Source organism: Mixophyes fleayi, chromosome 2 (assembly GCF_038048845.1).
Source record: "Mixophyes fleayi isolate aMixFle1 chromosome 2, aMixFle1.hap1, whole genome shotgun sequence".
In the NCBI taxonomy this organism is placed as follows: domain Eukaryota; kingdom Metazoa; phylum Chordata; class Amphibia; order Anura; family Limnodynastidae; genus Mixophyes; species Mixophyes fleayi.
Window position 1 is genome coordinate 342204388 of NC_134403.1, and position 20924 is coordinate 342225311.

The 20924-nt window shown below is 37.8% G+C and overlaps 1 protein-coding gene across 3 annotated transcripts in view; it reads right to left on the reverse strand.

Annotated features, from left to right (window-relative positions):
- The window catches only part of CADM2 (cell adhesion molecule 2), a 1139602-nt gene that overhangs the window by 131805 nt on the left and 986873 nt on the right, over positions 1-20924 (reverse strand). For all 3 annotated transcript variants that reach the window (XM_075197070.1, XM_075197071.1, XM_075197069.1), the window contains one exon: positions 765-855. In XM_075197070.1, coding sequence (XP_075053171.1) covers positions 765-855 — 91 coding nt within the window. The remainder of the gene's footprint in view (positions 1-764; positions 856-20924) is intronic.

Genomic DNA, 20924 nt, shown 5'->3' on the forward strand with positions numbered 1-20924 from the left:
TTGCACGACCAGACAGTGCACTGATCTTAGCAGCTTCCAACAACATATTCAGATAGTCATAATCAGTATATAATATTCATGTATGAACTCCTTTAAATAATAGCTGTATAAAGTCTGTGTATAAAGTCTATGTAGAGTTCTCATGTTTCGTCTTATAAACGGTGAGCTCTAATGTCTTATCCTCAAAGATCTTTGGTGTAACGTGTGTTATATCGGACAGCATCACTCTTACCATAAATGTTTACAGATATGAACGGTGGCCCTGGATATGAGATGTGATTTCTATTAAAACAAACTACAATCTTATCTTGACAGAACTGCTCTGGGACCAGTAATTTACAGTTATCACCCAAAGGCCTGCAACAGAGCATACATTATCCCATATATAATATATTACGTGTATGAACAAATATGAAAAATATCCTTATCTTTGGTAATAAGTGATGCCGGAGTGACAAACATCATTATCTTTCACTATTTTATTATTTTATGACAGACAGTAAAGAGGTAACAATGTATTTCACATTAGTCCTTAAATTACACACTATTTTCTAAAGAGTCACTTATAAGCAATGATATTAGAACTCACAGTTTATACAGATATAACTTACAGTAACTTATACATATATCACATTGGAGTTCCGTGCCCTGTATAACAATACTTAGTATACGGCCTTATGCTTTTATATTATTACAGAACTCTTATATTTCACAGTGTTGCATTATCCCATATATAGCGCACTGTGAAAATAAATAGGACTTACAGAGGTTTTCCTTTAGATTCACACGTCAATATCAGTTGCTGGCCCTCCTGTGGTACTGGGGTGGAAGGAAGGATCTTAACAGTGGGAGTATCTGCAAATTAGAAACAAAATGACAGTATGAATAGCAAATATTGTAATGTAGGCAAAAGTATTATAACACATGTTTTAAACTTTTTTATCGTATATGAAACAGAAAGAAAAATAGATAGTTTACCTCAACTAGTGATCAATGTTCTATGTAATCTGGCTATGAAATACAATAATTGCCAATAAATGGTTCTGCTTTCGAGGTGGCTTATTATTTTTTATTTTCGCTAGTTTTCACCTCCCCTCACCACTCTCTGTCATTTTATAATGTAGTTAAAGTGTTCAAAGCATCAGTTCTCACAATGTTCAATGGACACATGGGTGGCATATTTACTAAACTGCGGGTTTGAAAAAGTGGAGATGTTGCCTATAGCAACCAATCAGATTCTAGCTGTCATTTTGTAGAATGTACTAAATAAATGACAGCTAAAATCTGATTGGTTGTATAGGCAACATCTCCACTTTTTCAAACCCGCAGTTTAGTAAATATACCTCATAGTTTAAGCTCACATGTAGGAAAAGAAAGAAGTAAACAGCGCTGAAAACTCTATAATTGTAAAAGCTCACATTGGTAAACCTTGCCTGATGCAAAGTCTGCAACTTTGTAACATCTGTGGGATTGGTAAGGCATTTATAGGTATCAGTTATATATAGATATAACACTCTTAATTACTACACTTGGTACAATATGGTCAATGATGGCACATAAAGTCCCTGCCAGATTGTAATGAATTGGAACTATCTATACTTAATGCTAGCAACCCATGTAATGAGTCAAGTGCACTAATCATGTGCTAAATGTGCGTCATGCATAATAACATGTCATATCTGTCAGTACCACGGTACAGATGAAAAAGATGAAAATGGGGCCATTGTGCTGGAAGTTCCATCGATGGGGTCAAAGTGCTGCTCCACTGTGGACAACATGTAGCCTCTCTAGTGATTTCTGCCTGGTAGGCTATTCTGACGAGGGAGGGTTGTACAGACTTAATCTGGGGGGCGCTCACAAGTGAGTTGCACTTTGAATGGCATCCTCATAAAAGTTACTAGACACAGGAAATGGCTCATTTCAGCAATATGATAATGGTTGCCAATTCCTTAGTTCTTTTCCATATGCAATAATCTTAATAATCTTAGTATTTCCTACTCTGATCGCATTGTTGACGTGGTCATGTAGGAAGGTGTGTCTCAACACTCAATATAGTGTGTCTTCTCAGTATTTTCTTATCAGTGCAATAGTTAGCCTCACAGAAAATGAACTCTCCTTTGTACTATAGACACCAGACTATGGGCTCTGTATTATACTATAGTCACCAGACTATGGGCTCTGCATTATACTATAGTCACTAGACTATGGGCTCTGCATTATACTATAGCCCCCAGACTATGGACTCTGCATTATACTATAGTCACCAGACTATGGACTCTGCATTATACTATAGCCCCCAGACTATGGACTCTGCATTATACTATAGTCACCAGACTATGGGCTCTGCATTATACTATAGACACCAGACTATAGGCTCTGTATTATACTATAATCACCAGACTATGGGCTCTGCATTATACTATAGTCACCAGACTATGGACTCTGCATTATACTATAGCCCCCAGACTATGGACTCTGCATTATACTATAGTCACCAGACTATGGACTCTGCATTATACTATAGCCCCCAGACTATGGACTCTACATTATACTATAGTCACCAGACTATGGGCTCTGCATTATACTATAGTCACCAGACTATGGACTCTGCATTATACTATAGTCACCAGACTATGGGCTCTGTATTATACTATAGTCACCAGACTATGGGCTCTGTATTATACTATAGTCACCAGACTATGGGCTCTGCATTATACTATAGACACCAGACTATAGGCTCTGTATTATACTATAATCACCAGACTATGGGCTCTGCATTATACTATAGTCCCCAGACTATGGGCTCTGCATTATACTATAGTCACCAGACATTTTTTTTCAGTAGTTGGTAAAATCGTTACTAATATGGCATTGGGAGAAATTTTCTGTAGTGTGTTCCCAGTCTAATCCCTATTGCAACTGTACAGTCTATGTACATTGGCTATAGAAAGAGCACAAGGTTAGGCATGAAAACTGCATGTACTATTTTTGTCCCGTTGTCTGCCTTTTTTTACTCTGAAGTCCATGTTTGTGTACTCTTTGCCATGGGGATTTCAAATTACCTTTGAGTTCAGATTGTGCTGTAGTGGGATTTAGGATGACGATGGCAGTCTGTTAGAAATATCTAGAATAGGATTTATATATCTACTGTAAAGCTAACAGCTGATTTTAGTCTTTCTATTAAAGAATAAGGTAATAAATCTTCCTGTAACAACTTTAAGGCATAAACCACAAATCATCATAGCTTATTGGATGCTAGCATGCAAGCTTACTTGCATATGGCACTGTTGTGTGTGAAACTCTTCACCATTAAGCATAGGTATTTTATTCTGAGCAATTAAATGTAAATTAAATGCTGACCCGGATGTATTTTAAGTACATATGTCACACGCCGGTCCCATAGCTAGGTGCTGGCGTTGTGACTTGCCCTTTAAGAACTATGTTGGTGCTTGCTTTCGCTTCAGAGTCTCTACCTGTCCATAGGTGTTTCTCGTTTTGTTGATTGGGACCTCCTTCTGAAGCCTATTGGTCCTAGAGGACTATTTCAAGCTCCCGTAATCATGGACTCATTGCCTGATCTTCGTGTTACTCACACTGCCGTGGGTTCTGGCTGCATATCTGATCTCTTGCCTATTTTCTGTATACTTTCGGCTGCCGAAGTTACCTGTCATCATTGCTCTCCATCGGCTCCGCTGTATGCCAGTTTGTGGTTCATCTACAAGCTGAAGTTACGTGTTGTTGTTCATCTGCACACAGAACTATTTGTGAGTTGTCTACTACACCTGCGCTCATGTTGATTGGCTCAAGTACTATTCTACTCGACTGTCTATGTTGTGGTATTCTATGTTGAACTACAATCAAGTTCTCTTGTCATCTGTGGTTCTATGTCTGGCACGGCTATTATTATTCTGCGGATTATTATTGCTGGACTGTTAATATGAATATACTGCTAAGCCGGGAGCCTCTACTTCAATTCAAGTTGTGTGCATTACCAGCTGTTGTCTAATTGTGATGAACTCTCATTTATCTGTTAACCGGATCTTCTGTGACCTGTAGTTCTACGCTCAGTTTGGATTTTGTTATCACGCTGTTACTTCTAGGCAACACCTTCCTGCATGTTACCAGTTATACCCAAGTTCCTGGATAGCATATAATGTTCTCTGTTCCGCTATATGAACTATTGTGATACCTATAACCACCTGCTAAAGTGAATCATATGATACGTTTGGATCAGCCAAGTCTACATACTATTCTCATCGGACTTCTAGCTGTGTCAGTGGTTCACCTTCATCTGCTGTGTGTTTCGTGTGGGATCCAAGTGTTCTAATTACCATCTAGCGTTGAACTGTTATATTGTCTATTTCGCATGCTGTTGCCAACTGAAGTACATCTGTGATTACGATTGTATTGTATTATTACTGCTGTTGTATCTTCTATCAATATATCAAGTTGCAACACTACTACCATCGTTTGTGTTATTGTTCCCTGTGATGCTCTCAAGTTAAGAACTTCAATTCCACTGTGTCCTGTCTCCACCACCCTTTACTATCACCATCTAAGTAGAGGCTGGGGATCCATAATTATTCATAGCCGTGACAACATAAAGAATACATAAAGAGTACATAAAGATAGGAGAGGTAGCCCCCATATGAGCCTTGTCCTGGTGCCATCCTAAATAAAGCATATTGTGTCATTACATATTAACATGATCTTTACATCTTATGAAGATTTTTTTTCTTATTTCAAAAATTTAACTTTTTGGCAACATATTTTGCAGTTTCTTGACATGTTTTCATGTTTAGTGGTAGCCGCCATAATCACATTACTTACATTAAACTACTATTTTCAAAGACCACACTTTATATCTCTATTGGCTTTTTTGAATGAAACTTAAATAAATACCACATGCCATTGCTACTGAACTGGTATTTATTCATCATAAATTAACAAGCAGCCTAGATTATCAGTCATAGATGAGACTGAGGTCCAAGGCTTTATGATTGCAATTCTTAACTTGCAATTTACAGCACAACAGAACAATAGCTATTACTGATATACACAGCCAGAAAATGTGCCAGTCCTTACATTTCACCTTGGACTATTTATCTGCATCTATATTGGTTATACGCTATTTGAATGAGTTTGCTCTTGAATATGCCATCTGCAAGGCTTTCACCTGTGTCGTTGCCAGACTCTATATAATTAACTATAACAGTTTCCAAGGTGTGTATTGCAACTTTAGTTGGGGATATTTACCTTTAAATAAATGATCTACATGAGTATTTATTAAAAGATTAGTTAGTGAACTTGCTTAGCCCACGTGAGACATAAGATTTTGTTTACCCTTCAGGTGTTGAATTCGGGGCTAGTTGCTATAAATGTATATTGAGGCAGGGTAGGGCTTGAGATAATCCCTACTGTTTCAGATTGCGCTGCTGCCTATGACTGAATGGAGTGGTGATCATACGAACTTGATTCTTCATTGCAGATTGTAGGTAGCCAATCCTTTCATTCTGATGCCAGGTAAAGTATTGGGTCTAGGGATGTGTCGAGGGATTAAAATGTGTCACATGTGTCATGTTTAAGTGGCAGGTAGGGTGCAGGGTACTGAGGTTCTTCAGAACTGGTTTGATGACTAGAACTTCTAGAGTGGAAAAGAAGAGGAAGTTCCGCTCCCTCTATACCCAGCCTACCTGTCAAAACTCCCAAATAACAATCTGAGCTTGTAGCCTGGATGTCCCTATTCATATCCCATCACTATATTAACACTAAATAAAGCACTAAAGCATCAGTCTGGGTTTTATTTTTCTGATCCGCAGCTGTCTGAGCTAAAAGTCATTCAGGCTAAATTCAAATTAACTTTGTTTTAGCACCACTGACTCCCTTGAAGCCCGTCTCTCTCTCACTCACTCTCTCTCCCCCTCTGTCTCTCATTTTGGTTTTATCTGGATACATTGTAAGTTTTATTTTTTTTTTGTATCTGTTTTTGTTTTATTTTGTGCTTGGTTTACCAAGTTATGAAACAATAAAATTCAATATTCATTCTGACAATACAAAACAATGAGGCAAATGTATGAAACAATACTATAATTTCTCCAGAAACATAAACATACAGAAAAACGAAACTAAGGTTGTTTGCACCAATCTGAAAATACATACACTGGATTCCCATATCATCCATAATTCATTTCAAATTACTCACCCTCACCTACAAAGCCTTCAGCAACACCATCCTTCATACACCTCAAAACTCATCCCAAGATACTCTTCTAAACGTTCTCTGAGCTCTGCCTTCGACCAGCACCTCAACTACTCTCTGAAAACCACATCTCACTACACTTCATACATCTTGCTACCCACGTATGAAATACCCTAAATGCCTGACCATCCATAGTCTTCAATCATTCAAGCGTGCTCTTAAATCCCACCTCTTTACTGAAGTCTTTGCTGCTCCCACCTATATTATTCTCACTGGTACACCCGTGCTACTGTCCCAATCTCCAGTAATGAGACACAATCGCTCCTCTATTCTCAAGTCTACCCTTTTCCCACTAGATTGCTAGCAGAGAGCTATCCTTTGTTGTCACTAGGGCTGTGCGACAGAGGCGACCGCCCAGGGCGCAACACTGAAGGGGGGCGCAATTTATGAATATTTTAGGTTAATTTGGTTAAAATTGAGGGTTAGGGGGGCGGCATTTGTCTCTCTCGCCCAGGGCGCTAGAATTCTAAGTTACGGCTCTGCCTCCGCAATTAGTTTGTTAACCTTGTACATTCATGTTTTATGTAGGCTTTGATTCCCCCATTGTCGGGTAACTCAGAGCTCTGTGACCTCCTAAAAATAAACATCAATAATAACAATAATCCTAGGCAGGGCTTGTGCATGGACTAACATCATCTCCCTATAGGGCTTTCCCCTGTTATAAGCCAGGTCTGCACTTCTTGTATAATTACCAAACGCAAACTAAGTAATATCTGTGTTTTCTCAATTTCATGAATTCTCTGACTATAGACAGTTCCTGTATGAGTGTGTGTGGGTGAATGGGCTAGTCCCTCCATGACTCTGTATATAAATGTTGCCTTACATGTGGCAAGCCACCTACTTGCAAAGTACCTGCACCTCCATGGCACATCGGACATTTATGATTTCAAGAAAATTATTTTGTTCTTCCAATTCAGAGGTGGTATAGGTTTCAGGTCATTTTGCATAGTTTATATGCTCTATGGTACTACAAACAATCAGAAACACAATCATATGAACAATCTCCACCCTTGCAAGCTTATTAAATATCCTTCTGCAAAAAAATCATATTTGTATGGATTTTATGTTCAAAATACAGTGCAGCATTGTAACTATACTGTAACAGTAATAAACATCCATAATCTGCCCAGCTTATCTCACAGTCACACTTGCAGGACCACTTGTCCTGTGGCTATATTTTGTTAATGATCCTTAAACAGCAATTCCATGAAAAAAATCAAATGAGTTATTTTTTTAACGTACTTCACTGTGGCAGGCTATGAGAAGAATGTTGATATGGTCTTTATTTTTTTTCATCAGACTACTACTATTGTTTTATAATTCTGGACTACCATGGCAACCACAGTCACATTGCACAAGTTGTAGTGAGCAGAGTGTCTTCGGAACACCACTCTGAGCGCTGTCTGCACTGTGACATCCTCCTTCTCCTCCCTCTACCATCACATAACATGCTGAGATGTGAGTCTGTTTCTGTGTAGCAGACTGACTCTGTCTGAGTATGGCAACCATTTATGTTTTGCTAACCAGAGAGCTTTTGAAAAGGAGATAATGATTTATAGGAGGATAGCAAAGATGCATGCATAAAAGGTACTTAACCTGTTATTTAAAGAAAAGAAAAAATCTTCTATGTGGAATTGCTACTTTAATATCCAAGGCTGGTTCCAAAGCAAATTGCTCAAATATTTTCAACTTTAGTTTTAACTGCATTCAGTTATCATTTTAAACAAAAAAGTTATAAGTACATTTTATTGTTTGTCTTTCATGCAAATAATGAACCCATAAAAAGAGTAAATTACACTGGAATTTATAACGGTGTATGAAAATAATTTGCCTTCATTAAGTCATACAATAATATACTGAGAGAATTTGTCATTGTTTTCTGCACAAATCATGCAAATGATAAAGAAATATATTTAAATGAAAGAGCAATAATTCACCTAACGATAACAGACATGGCCTTTAAATGACAGCACCCTCAGTGTTCAGCCACCTGTGGATTTAATTGTCTGAAACTGTGCATGATACATCAACTAGTACATTGGTACATTTCCCTAATTAGACATTGATGAGTACTTGAGGCACACAAATCACAAGTTACTTGAAAGAAAAGTAGGCTTCCATCCAATAGACTCGCTTGTCTTAAATATTGAGGGGTAAGTGACAAGAATACTGTGAAAGTCAAGTCACGATGATAATCTCAAAGTTCAGTTTTTATTTTGAACAATCATTAATTATACATCCTTGTTTTAAATGTGGAAACAGAGCAATGATAACTTTCAATAAATTGCATAAATCTAAAGTTGCGAGTTTTATCTTTAGCCATCTCAAGAATTAAGCTGCTCATATATATGTAGATCTGGTTGGTCAGTTTGGTTGATTTTGATGCAACAAGATCTGAGATTGCACCAAGTGGTCTCCCAAAACGATTGACCAAAATATGTTCCAACTGGATTTGACTGTGCATGGACTGACATCATATCCCTCGCACAGAAACAAAAATGATGGTGACACCTGTACAACAGGGAGTAGAAAGTGCCAACTTTAATTTTACAATTTGGTCATTTGACCTGATCTATGCAATTTTAAATTGCATGACCATGGCCAAATTGTCAACACGACCAGTCATTCAGTGATCAGGCTAATCAACCATATCTGAATGTGAATGGAAACAGGGGATTAACAATTCTCTCGCTGAGTGGCATAACCACAAGGGCTCATAAGTAACTCACATCAGATTAGTAATGATCCCCTCGCCACTGAGTAAATCATTACTGAGATATCTACACACCTTAAACATCCAGATGAACCTCTGTCAGCAAGATGTACTACTCAATATGTCTATACATAATTTCAATTATACTAATATTTCTCAGTTTCTTGCAATCAACTTTTAATGGGGTTCCTATGTTAATGGGATCTATAGTTACATGTACAACATTTCTATTTACAGATTTACAAATGGATGAAAATATAGTTTAAATTGCTTTTTTAGAACCAAAAATTGTTACAAAAAAGTACTCTCAAAACCTCTTTTTAATATGTTTTTGTTCTATTTAACACAGAAGTAAAAGATAAGAAAAGCAATTTGCCGAAACTACTGGTCCAAAGTCGAGATGTACGAAGCTGCAGGCGCTGTAGTGTTGAAATAAAAGATAATAATAATAATAATAATAATAATAAAGATAATAACTGTTCCACAATCCTAACGACATGAGTTTAATTTATCACATACCTATATAATATATCGGTTTAGTGAGATATTTTAGTACTTGTGCTGTGTAAAGCTATAAACATTGGCTGAAACCAGGTAGTAAGGGGTGCACAACACATTAACGGGTCTATTGACTAAAATTCGGCAATTAGGCTGATATCCTACTGCCGTTATAATTATAAGAGGATACATGAACGCATAACCCAGTTGCCCGGATCACTCATGTCAACTGGAAATTAAAGCCCAAACTTGGGTGGAAAAAAAAAGTTACAAAGAGATTAAAATAAGAAAAGCTATTTCAAAATATTTCAATATAAAAAATAGTTTATAAAAATAATAAAGCTTTTTTTTATTTATTACCTTTGTTATCGCCATCCTGAGAAGGCAAAAAAAGTAGAAGGATTGTGAGCAGCAATGTACCCCCACAATCTTTGTCAAATAGGCTTCCACATGTTTGGCATGGGGATGCTATCACTGGCGAGATCTGGCAAATCTGGGGGCTACCAGCGATAGAATTGCTTTAGTCAATGGTGACCCCTTTATATAAGTGGAAAACACTTTGAGCATCTCCCAGAGCTAGTGGGAGTTTTATTTCAACAATGATTAACTGCACAGTAACCCACAAAATAATTCCAACGGTATTCACATCCCAGCGGATCTCAAGATACGTTTCTATTTGAATCTGGGTGTAACTACGCTTCTCCTACACAGTACTTGCCGTATATATAGACAGACACAACAGGCCGCAGTATAGGCACATGCGTAAGTACATTGAAAGGTCACATCGGAACACAAGAAAATAAATGTAATATAAAATAAAAGAACAACTCTTAGTAGTATAATCAATCATAAAAATAGTTTTTTTAAATATCTATCTTTTCTTACATTAAATACATAAAAGACGCTTACAATGCGAACTGTACATTTAATATGTTTTTAGAATCTATCTTACTTGCATACAGACGCTTCTAAGCGTGCGCTGATCTATTCAACGCAAGATACGCAACGTCAACCAACATACCTCCGAACATTAATGTGGCCCACAATGACTCTCATCACTAGTTAGTCTGGTAACTATTGAGTTACAGCAGTTTCTTTTTTGACGTGATAGCTTTGTACCAGTTTGTGTGTAAGGTACTGAAAAAATATACAACTATTAATGCTTTTCCTTTCCTAAAATGTAATAAAGATGAATATATTAGATCTTAGGTGTAGCAGACATCTCTAGATAAAAAAAACAAAGCATGAATAACATTAGTTTTCAAACTATTTCTTTTAAATTAAACTTGCAGCGTGCTGTAATGGTCTGCAGCTGATTTGTGTACTTCTTCTTCTAGAGACGGCCATGGACAGCACAATGTTCCAAAACACTTAGCACTACTTACTCAGAGAATATATTAATTTTCTTCCTCTAAAACAGTTTGAATACGTCCTGCTGAGCTTATATTTTTTCATGCGCTAACAAGGGTAAGTGGATCCAGGTGGTAAGCTATGAAGTGGAGCCCCCCTGCAACACTTAATCAAGCTTGCCGGAACTGAACTGTACTTAGTAATACAGCAAGAAAAGAGTTTCTTCCCAAAACAAATGGTTCTTTTTGGTACAAATTCAAAATTTAGGTACTTTTAGGTAACCAGAATAAAAAATTTGAAATAAATCAACCTCTAGTATCTCTATTTTGTTGCACCTATTATGCTTTAAATCAAACCGTTAACAAATATTACTAATAATTGTATAATAATAGTATTAATATAACAACTCACTTCCTACTATAATTTTTCAACCACCCTCTTAATTATTCATTTTTTTTCCTTCTCTCTACTAAAATGCCGTCTTAATTGAGTCATGAGAGTAAGAGAACATTAGGGCTGGCTTTCTTCCAAATGCCGTGAATCTACATTGTTATGTTTTATCTACATTACATGTGTGCATATAAATTAATTTTTCTGTATAAATTGGCACAATAGACGTCTCGCCAAGTAGTGGTTGCTGTACAATAACTGCCATTCGTTCTGTGGGACTAAAAACGCTCCGTGTAAAGCTACTAAACCCCCTTCTCAACCTGAGGAGCCTCCACCTCTGGACAACTCTTAGAACTCCTGGTTCTGGTAGATGAAATATATTATTTTCATTGTGCACAGATCCGCGAGGGTAGGACCGAGGGACAAGTGTGGGAGAGGTGACAATGTAATTAACATTATCTGGGCCACAGCCCCTTGCTGTGCAATTGCTTGATTTGTATAATATCCCATCGGGGCTGGGGCCATTCAATGTGAATTGCATCATCAAGCTTTCGTAAACTTAGAAAAGTAGAGCAGGATCCTGGAGATTGACAAATTTTGCCAGGAGTCCCTGAAAATCGTGAGTTTCCCAGAATATCTGGGAGCAGGCAAATTTGATGTATAAAAATATTTTGTCTACTATGTTCAGAGGAACTCCAATGACTTTAACAGAAGGGTTATTGTTAGGATTCGGAAAGTAGAGAGGTAGACTGGTATTGGCAAGGAAGCCTTAGGAAAGACGTCATCAACGTCCGTCAACTGTGCATACACTTTATTTGTCATGTCTGTCTATCTATTTGGTATGTAAATAAAAACAGGCAAGAAATCCTAAATCAGTTTACTACAAAAGCCGTCTAGGACATGAGCAGGCTGTGTCATTGAGAAATTCACCCAAAAATATATATTGAAAATGACTTCTGAAAATTCTTCAAGTAAGGCTATAGAGCCTTTGGGCCAAAGCATGTACCAGAGAGATCAAGTACCCCTATCCATGCTAAATTATTAGATTGTAAGCTTGCGAGCAGGGCCTTCTTACTTCTCTGTCTGTTTGTTCCTAATTGTAAAACGCTATGGAATCTGCTGGCGCTATATAAATAAAAGTAGATGATGATGATATACTGTGCATACAGTTCACATAGAATTAGTAAACCTACTATAGATCACCTTTACCCAAATTTATTTTTAAGAGCCCAGGTTTTTTTATTGCATTTTCTGCTTTGTTTTGTTTTATTTTGTTTAGCTGATTTTAGGCTGGATGCATTTTTTTTCTTTCTATCCTCTTTAATGAAATTAAATTTAGAGGGGTATAAACCCCCGAATCACAATATTTGTTGCAATGTCAGGGAATTGGCAGCAGGGGGTGAATCAGAAATTAAAAACTGAAATTAGATACATTGTATCCGAAATAAGATCTGAATTGATTTAATAACCAAATATAGGCGTACATAGAAACTAGTAGAAAGAAGACAGTACCATCTTCACATGAAAAGAGAGAGGGAGAACATAAAACAAACAAGTAAACCATAAATTAAGTCATAATTACACATATTTTTCTTTAAAATAATGTATTTTTCACTGCTTGTTTTTGACAGAAAATCTTGAAGCATGAAAAGATTGAGGCGCTCATTTGCAGGAGAAATGCCGTTTTAGGAGGTAAATGTTTCTGCTAAAACTGTTTGTTGTGCTTCGCAATGAATGTGCTGCAGGTTTTTTTTGTTTTTTTAATGGTTGATCATGAAAATTTGTTGCTCCTTTTTCTTATAAAGCATTTGCCTAAAATGACACATAATCCAGATGCTCAGGCTGTCAGCTGATCAACCATATGTACTTTTATGATGTGCAGAATAATTGCAAGTAAGTCAGAATTTTCACTGAAACTTTAGCTGTTTTTCATCTTATTTGGGAAAAAAAACAACATGAAGATTATAGCACATAAGAAACATAACACAAGCTGTACACACAGTCGAGCCGGGTTACCAATAATGTAAAAAAGTACAAATGTGCATTAATCTATAGCAACCAATCAGCTTTCATCAATCTATTTCAAGTAATTTGGGTGCTATCGATTACTGCATGTTAGTGTGCTCTCAAAATGCTAGAATATTTTAAAAATGTTCTTCAAAATGTGTTTGGAAAAATAACTTTTAATACCGTATTCTATGAAAGGTCTTTTATTTAGGGCGTAAAAAAAAAAAAATAGCTGTTTTCCATTCTTCCTTAAGAAAAACATAACAGAGTGTTATATATAAGTAATATTACTATATATAAGTAATATAAGTGTTGTGGTTATGGTAAAATAACAGAAATAAAGCTGGATGCCCGGCAAAGGTTAATAATGCAAGGATTGGCTGTTTACATTGATTAACTAATCAGAAGAGATTTGGGGGGACGGAGAGGTTTTATTAACTTAGGCATGGGCTGGTTATTTTCTCTTTCAGTCACAGAACACTTGCTAAGCGCAACGGGTGAGGAAAAATTAAAATATAGGTTCAACCGATAGGCAACTTATATATATATATATATATATATATAGAGATATATATATATATATATATATATATATATATATATATATATACATACATACAACTATTTACTATCCCATTCAAACAAGATACATTTCTGCTTTGGAATGTTGGTTCAGTTGGTAAAAAACAACTACACTCTTTTTCTGAAAAGTTTACTTTTTATTATGGTGTTAATTAAACCTTGCCCACTTGTTTACACATTTGACTCTGAGGGAGATGAGGCAGAACCAATGGAAATAATTGTGGAATGATGTTAAAGAATATAAGGCCTCAAGTAGAGTTGGACGCAATTATCATTTAAAACGCGAATTGCATTTGAAAAAAAGATGCATTTTACATGGGTATGTTTCCCGACCTACATGGATAGGTCGGGAATTGAACTCATGACCCTAGTGCTGTGAGGCAGAAGTGCTAACAACTGAGATGCCGTGATGCCCATAATGTATGTTATGTACGCTTACCCTTCCATCACTCATTCCACCTCCTCATTTGTAAGTGGCCACAAGCAGTCGTAAGCACAAGATGCTACTCAGTCTTCATATGGTCACAACCTTAACTAGTGCTTTGTGCTGAAGTAAGAACCGTATTATACACAACATACTATACTTTGGGGCGTATTCAATTGTTTGCCGTGACCGCCGAAAAACGAGCGCTCGAAAACTATTACCGTTTATACGGTAATATTGCACGTAATTACCGTTCATACAATAATTTACTCGCTCAATTTCAGCTCGCTGCTCAGGGAGCTGCGAGCTGAAATTGAGCAGGTAATTACCGTATAAACGGTAATAGTTTTAACGCGCTCGTTTTTCGGCGGTCACGGCAAACAATTGAATACGCCCCTAAGTGTCCAACTCAGCATGGACAATCCTAAAGACAAGTTAAGACAACATTTCCATTCCTTATCTTCTATAGAATATCAGAATGTCTACATTATATGGCGAAGTCAAATTAAAGAGCTAAAATATAATAAAAAAATATATATAATGTGGAATAAGAAATTGTATTTCTTGACAATAAGTAAATTTGAGAAAATCTTTTCAAGGCTTTAGTCTCACATTATTTATTTTCGCTCATTAAAAACCGTTTGCTGCAAATGAAGAAACCTCCAACGTTAAATTGTATTTCATCATCTAATCTATGAGCTGGATGCATTTCACTACACAAGACTAAACGAGTAAATACTATTTCTCACTTGAGGAAGACCGTGCATCACTTTGTAATTAGGGAATATTTTTAGGATTTAAGAAAAAAGTAAACACAAATACATTTGTTCAGCCACATATAACAACTGTGAACACAAGTGGAAAACAATTTGCATTAACATTAATGAGAAATGCTTACAACAATAGGTGAATATTAAACAATCGTACCAGGAACTATTCTCGTTTGTAGGGAGCAAGTTCACTTTTCAAGCTACACAACATTGCAAGCTGTACTGCAAAACCTAGTTATCTGTTACATGAGGATGGATATAATGATGTAAATTATATTTTTATGAAAAAAGTAATCAACCTTGAAAAAAGTATTTTATTTTTTACTTCCTTCTAACTCTTGATCCACTGAAAAAATGGCCAAATATTGTTTTAGGTAAATATATATACACATACATACACTTATTATTTTATTTTTTTCCATACTGTCACACTCTCTGATTTTAGACTAACCACTATAAGGCAGGTGCTATCTTAACTCCGCTTCTAAGTAATTCTAAAGCTAAATTATCTACACAGCTCCCTAATTATTTCCAGTTTCCAAGTATAATAGAAAACCTTCTTTATGTATAGAAAACTCAGAATACACGACGTAATATGTGATTTTATGCAATGATTGTATATGCATGTTATCATTATGGAAATCCAATCATCACTAGGCGTGCTATCCATGAGGCATAGTTTGAATTTTGTCTCATGCATTTTTGTATCAGCAAGTAATGAAAAGCAAGACACATAGGAAGTATTTATATTGTTCCTGGAGGACAATCACAGGGCTGCAATTGCAGTCAACTCAAGCAGCATTATACCAAGGGATACCCTTGTAACTCATATTCCAATGTGTTTATTTACTAATAAGTGGTGATAGGGCAGGATTTTCAATCAAAACCTCCTATCACCGATTTACCAAGAAAAAATTGTCAGAGCAGCTAAGTGATACTCAGCTGCCTGACAATACTGGCTCAGGGGCAAACGCAGGATTTGTAGAGAGGGGTTTCCACGCTACGCGGCCAGTGGGCGAGACCAGCATGCATGGGGGCGTGGCTATAATTTTAGACAGTGCTTGGCTGCTCTCCAACTCTTCCTATCCACATCATATACACAGGCAATTCCTATCCCAATCATATACATGGGGAAAGCCACCTCAAGCATACAATGCTTAATGCTGGGAGGGAGTTTCCAGACACTAGGAAACTCCCCCCCCCTCGGTTTGCCTATGAGGCTGGTAGGGGTGCGAGTATTCACTGCTTCCCCAGGCAGTCTTGGTGCATCTACGCACGCATGACTCTGTCTTGGACTTCCACTTGCAAAATAAAAAAAAATAAACGTGAAAAATTACTTGAAAAATATTTGTAAAAAAATATTTTGCAGTGGTTCTGCTTCGAGAAAATGCTTAGTTTAAATGAGTAAATAAATCATCTTTTCTGTCAATATCTTCTGCTATCGCCATCCATGTGCCACATAATCCTTCGTGAATAGGCTACCCAGTGCTTTGAATGGGAAAACTTTTGCTGGAGAAACCCAGTGAACCTCTTCACCAGCAGAGGCTACCGCCAACGATAGCATGGCGGTAGGGAGAAACATCCGTTTTCACCGGAGATAGGGCTTTTCTCCCATTAATAAGTAGACAGTCTTTGAGCAGCAAGATGGTGCATTGCTGGGTCCCATGGCAAAATTTGGGGTGGGGGTCTTGTGATTCTGTTCTTGCCTCCCAGAAGGAAAGCGATGAGCCTCTTCTGAGTATGCGCAGCATGGCGCATGCGCTGCTCAGCGGGAGATCTCCATATAGCAGCACTGTGGTTAGGTGGTTAGCACTTCTGCCTCACAGCTCTCGGGTCATGAGTTCAATTTCCAATCATTGCCTTATCTGTGAGGAGTTTGTATGTTCTCCCCGTGTTTGCATGGGTTTCCTCCGGGTGCTCCAGTTTCCTCCCACACTCCAAAAAGCATACTGGTAGGTTAATTGGCTGCTATTAAAATTGACCCTAGTCTCTTTCTTGGTCTATATGTGTATTTTAGGGAATTTAGACTGTAAGCTCCAATGGGGCAAGGACTGATGTGAGTGAGTTCTCTGTACAGCGCTGTGGAATCAGTGGCACTATATAAATAAATGGTGATGATGATGATGATGATGATGATGATGTTAATGCCAACATGGTCTATTTTGTGATATAACTAGTAAGGCTAAAAATAAACGGTGTGTGGCTAGCGGATAAGGCCACGTTTAGACTACTAAAGTCTGGGTGCCTACAGGCTCCAATTAAGTAATTTTAAGAACTTTCTGTCTCATTATCCATTGACAAAACAAGCACCCGCAAACAACAGGGGCATTTGACTGATGGCTGCCACCCTGTCTGCACGATGGCGTGATTGTATGCTATATACGTCTTAGAACCTTTATGCTGTCCTTCATTTTACTTTTCCTTTGGAGTCTTTCTCAGCAGTAAATTGAATTAGTGACTCGCTATAATGATAGAGAACTTTAACTTAGTAAACAACTTAACACCGTAAGAAGTGACGGCTGTTGGAACATACATTGGAGCTAGTAATAGACCAGGCATTTACCCAGGAATAGATGTATTAGGATCATGCCCTCACCACTATAAGGTTTAAAACATAAATATCATTCTAATACATATAATTATACTAATATTAGCAAGTAATTGATCCTTAAAAGTGTGTTTTATTATGTAACTCCTGAAAAAACTCCGTCCATAGGGTATTAATACACAATTAACCTTTAGAAATCCAGTCCTATTATTTTCCAGCATGAGATTTTTGAAGTCAACGAAGCAGCATTTTAAATTGTTTTGCATTTAAATCATTAATTTCCTATCTCCATCCATCATTAACCTAATTGATCTCCTTTACACATGCAGATTACAGCTTCCCGCTTTCATGTACCAGACTAGGTAGTTTTTTCTTCTTTTGAGTCTAACTTGTTCAGTTACATGCTGTTATCTGTGATTGATCAAGAAAAAGTAATCCTTCTTTCATATCTAGAGAATATATGTGTTATGTGCCAATTTGTTACATCCACCCTTTATTTGACACATATGATACTATTATTCCTATGGTAGTGTGTGATCAGCTGTGCTCGAGTTTGTATCTCCCCTTGTTTTCGTGTGTTTCCTCCTGGTGCTCTGGTTTCCTCCCACAGTCCAAAAACATAGGGGTATGTTAGTTGGCTTCTGAAAAAAAATTGGAACCTGGTGTGTCTATGAATGTGTGTGTTAGAGGATTCAGACTGTAAGCTCCAATGGGGCAGGGACTGATGTGAGTGATTTGGTAATTTCTGGAAAGCACTAAGCCATATGGTGCATCCATATAAATAAACAATAATAAATATATAACATTTATAACATCTGTCTCAGTTACTACAATAGTATAGTTAACCATTAATGAGAGTAGAAGACACACTAGCATACCATACAATACAATACATATTTTGGATACAGTACACTCTGCTATAAAGTGTATCAACAATCATAAAAGCTAGGCAGGCATTTGTATAAAAATACAAACCATATAGGGCCTGAGTCACTAAGGAGAGCAAAGCATAAACAAGGAGTAACTTTGCACTTGGGGAAAACCATGTTGCATTGGAGGGGGAGGTAAATTTAAAATGTGGGGACAGGTTTATAGTTGGGGTAGGGCATGTACTAGATCAACTTCAAATTTCAGTGTAAAAATAAAGCTATCAAGTATTTGTGTGCTACATGAAAAAACAGCCAGTATTTTCCTTATGTGCAAAATAATAAACTAATTTGCACCCCTTGCATTGCAACATGGTTTGTCCTGGAAAACATTTACTCCTTTTTTTGTCTTACTTTCCCTTAATGACTCGGGTCCATTATGTCTATTTAAATTAGAAAAGAAAAATACATATAGACTGGAGGCATACTATACTTATCATATGGCTTAAACGTATTTAACAAAGACTGCAATGCTACAAGTACCACAGCAATCCTTGTTCTTTGTTATCGCCATCTCATGATCATGATAAAAGGAGATAATCTCTGAAAAAATGCTTTACTCTTAGAATAATACATTTTGTCAGTGTTCAATGGTTCTTAAATAAATGTTTTCTATTTTCTATTTTTAATCTATTTTTAAAAATGTTGTTTCCGTCCATTAAGTAGCGCCCAGACTTGCGCCTTCAGCTCCACAGCCCATGCGTGAACCGGCTAACCCTCAGACTGGCCCAGAGAAGATGAAAGATAACCGTTGGCTATCCAGAGCAGTACCGCAGAGGCAGCTGGGTATTGTTCAGTTGCCCTAGCGATATATTCATGAGAAGTTGCATTGATAGATGATTTTTGTATCACTTAAAAAATGCACTTCATAGACACATATTAATAATTAGACCCATTAATCCATTAAGATGTGCCCCATGCTTCTGAACTTATTTCCTAGGTATGAACTTTTTTTATTGTTACAGATCTTCAGTGGATGAAAACTATATTTAAGCAATAGGAAGAAATAAGTATAACTGCATCCCAAGAAATGGCAAATCTAAAGACAGCAATGGTGACTTGTGATTTTGAATATAGATAAATAATCAATTAATTACTTATGCTATTAAGTCTATTAGGCCACAAGCCTCCTAAAGGGGAGGTACTGTCACGAGCCGCGGCTCCACTGCTGGCCGCCTCAGCTCGCTTCCTTGTGCCTCTGGCGTCCTGGCCGTCACCATGATGACCGGAACGTCACTTCCTCCCTCTTCGTCCCGGATGCCTAGGCAACAACCGAGACGCTTAGTTCTCCCTACCCCTGCGCCCAGCAAGCCGTCTAACAGCTGGGCGCGTGCGCACAGCCTCATATGGCTGATAGGGGATTGATCTCAGCTGGGCACTCTGCTAGGTGATAGGTCCTCATCACTTTTTAAGGCAGTGAGGACTGAGCCTCACTGCCGGTTATAGCTTCCAGTCTCTGTTGCTGACCTGCTCCTTTCTCCTGCTCCTGTTCTTTTTTTATTGATTCTCTGTGTATGACCCCTGGCTTGCTTACTGGACTTTGTGGATTGCTTGTGACCTCTGCCTGTTTTCTGGATACGTTGCTTTCTGCCAGCCCTGACCCTTGCCTGGACTTCACTCTGCTGCCTGCTATAGCCCCTCTGACCTCGGCTTGTTTCTGGACCATCTACCATTAGGCGCTGCAGTAATATTATAAACTTGTACTACTCTGAGTTAAAGACCTGGGGGCATCTGAGTATCTGTGAGCGCGTTCAGCTCTACGGGAAAGGCGACTGCTATAGGTGAAGACCTCTCCTGCCTGTTCTACAAGTTTATTATTGTTATTATTATTAATTTTTATTTATAAGGCGCCACTAGGTATCCATAGCGCCATACAGGGACAGACAGAAACACGATACAGGGAGAGACAGCACGGAACAGTTAACAAAAAGCACAGTAACTCGGAAGCTCAATGTACAGCTAGATGAGAGGTGAGAGCCCCCAGCGGTGTAGCTAGAGGGGCAGACGGGAAGGAGGACCACACGGAGGAGACAAGGAGCTGGAGAGCAGAGTTAAGGTGGTGGAGAACAGGAGGAGAGGAGGCCCTGCTCAAAGGAGCGTACAATCTAAGGGGAGGGTAGGACGGACAGAGACACAAGGGCATTTTCTGCCTGCCATAACACAATACTAGTTCCTGGCTCTGGACAGTTGGTAATCACAGGCACTGTGCTAGCATAAATGAGGCCGTCTGTATGAGGAAGTAGATTTAAGGTAGTAGGGATGCAGTAGCACAAGTGACAACTGTAGGGGAATGTCTCAGGAAAGATAGGGGAGTGGGACACCCTAATCATTAAACGACTATAATGTAAAATACTCCATACATATTAAAAGCTATGAATGGGCTGCTGTATGGCAGAAAATCTGGTCTGAGGACTTACTGAATTCCTGTGTTGGTCTTAGGGTAGTGAACCGATTTAA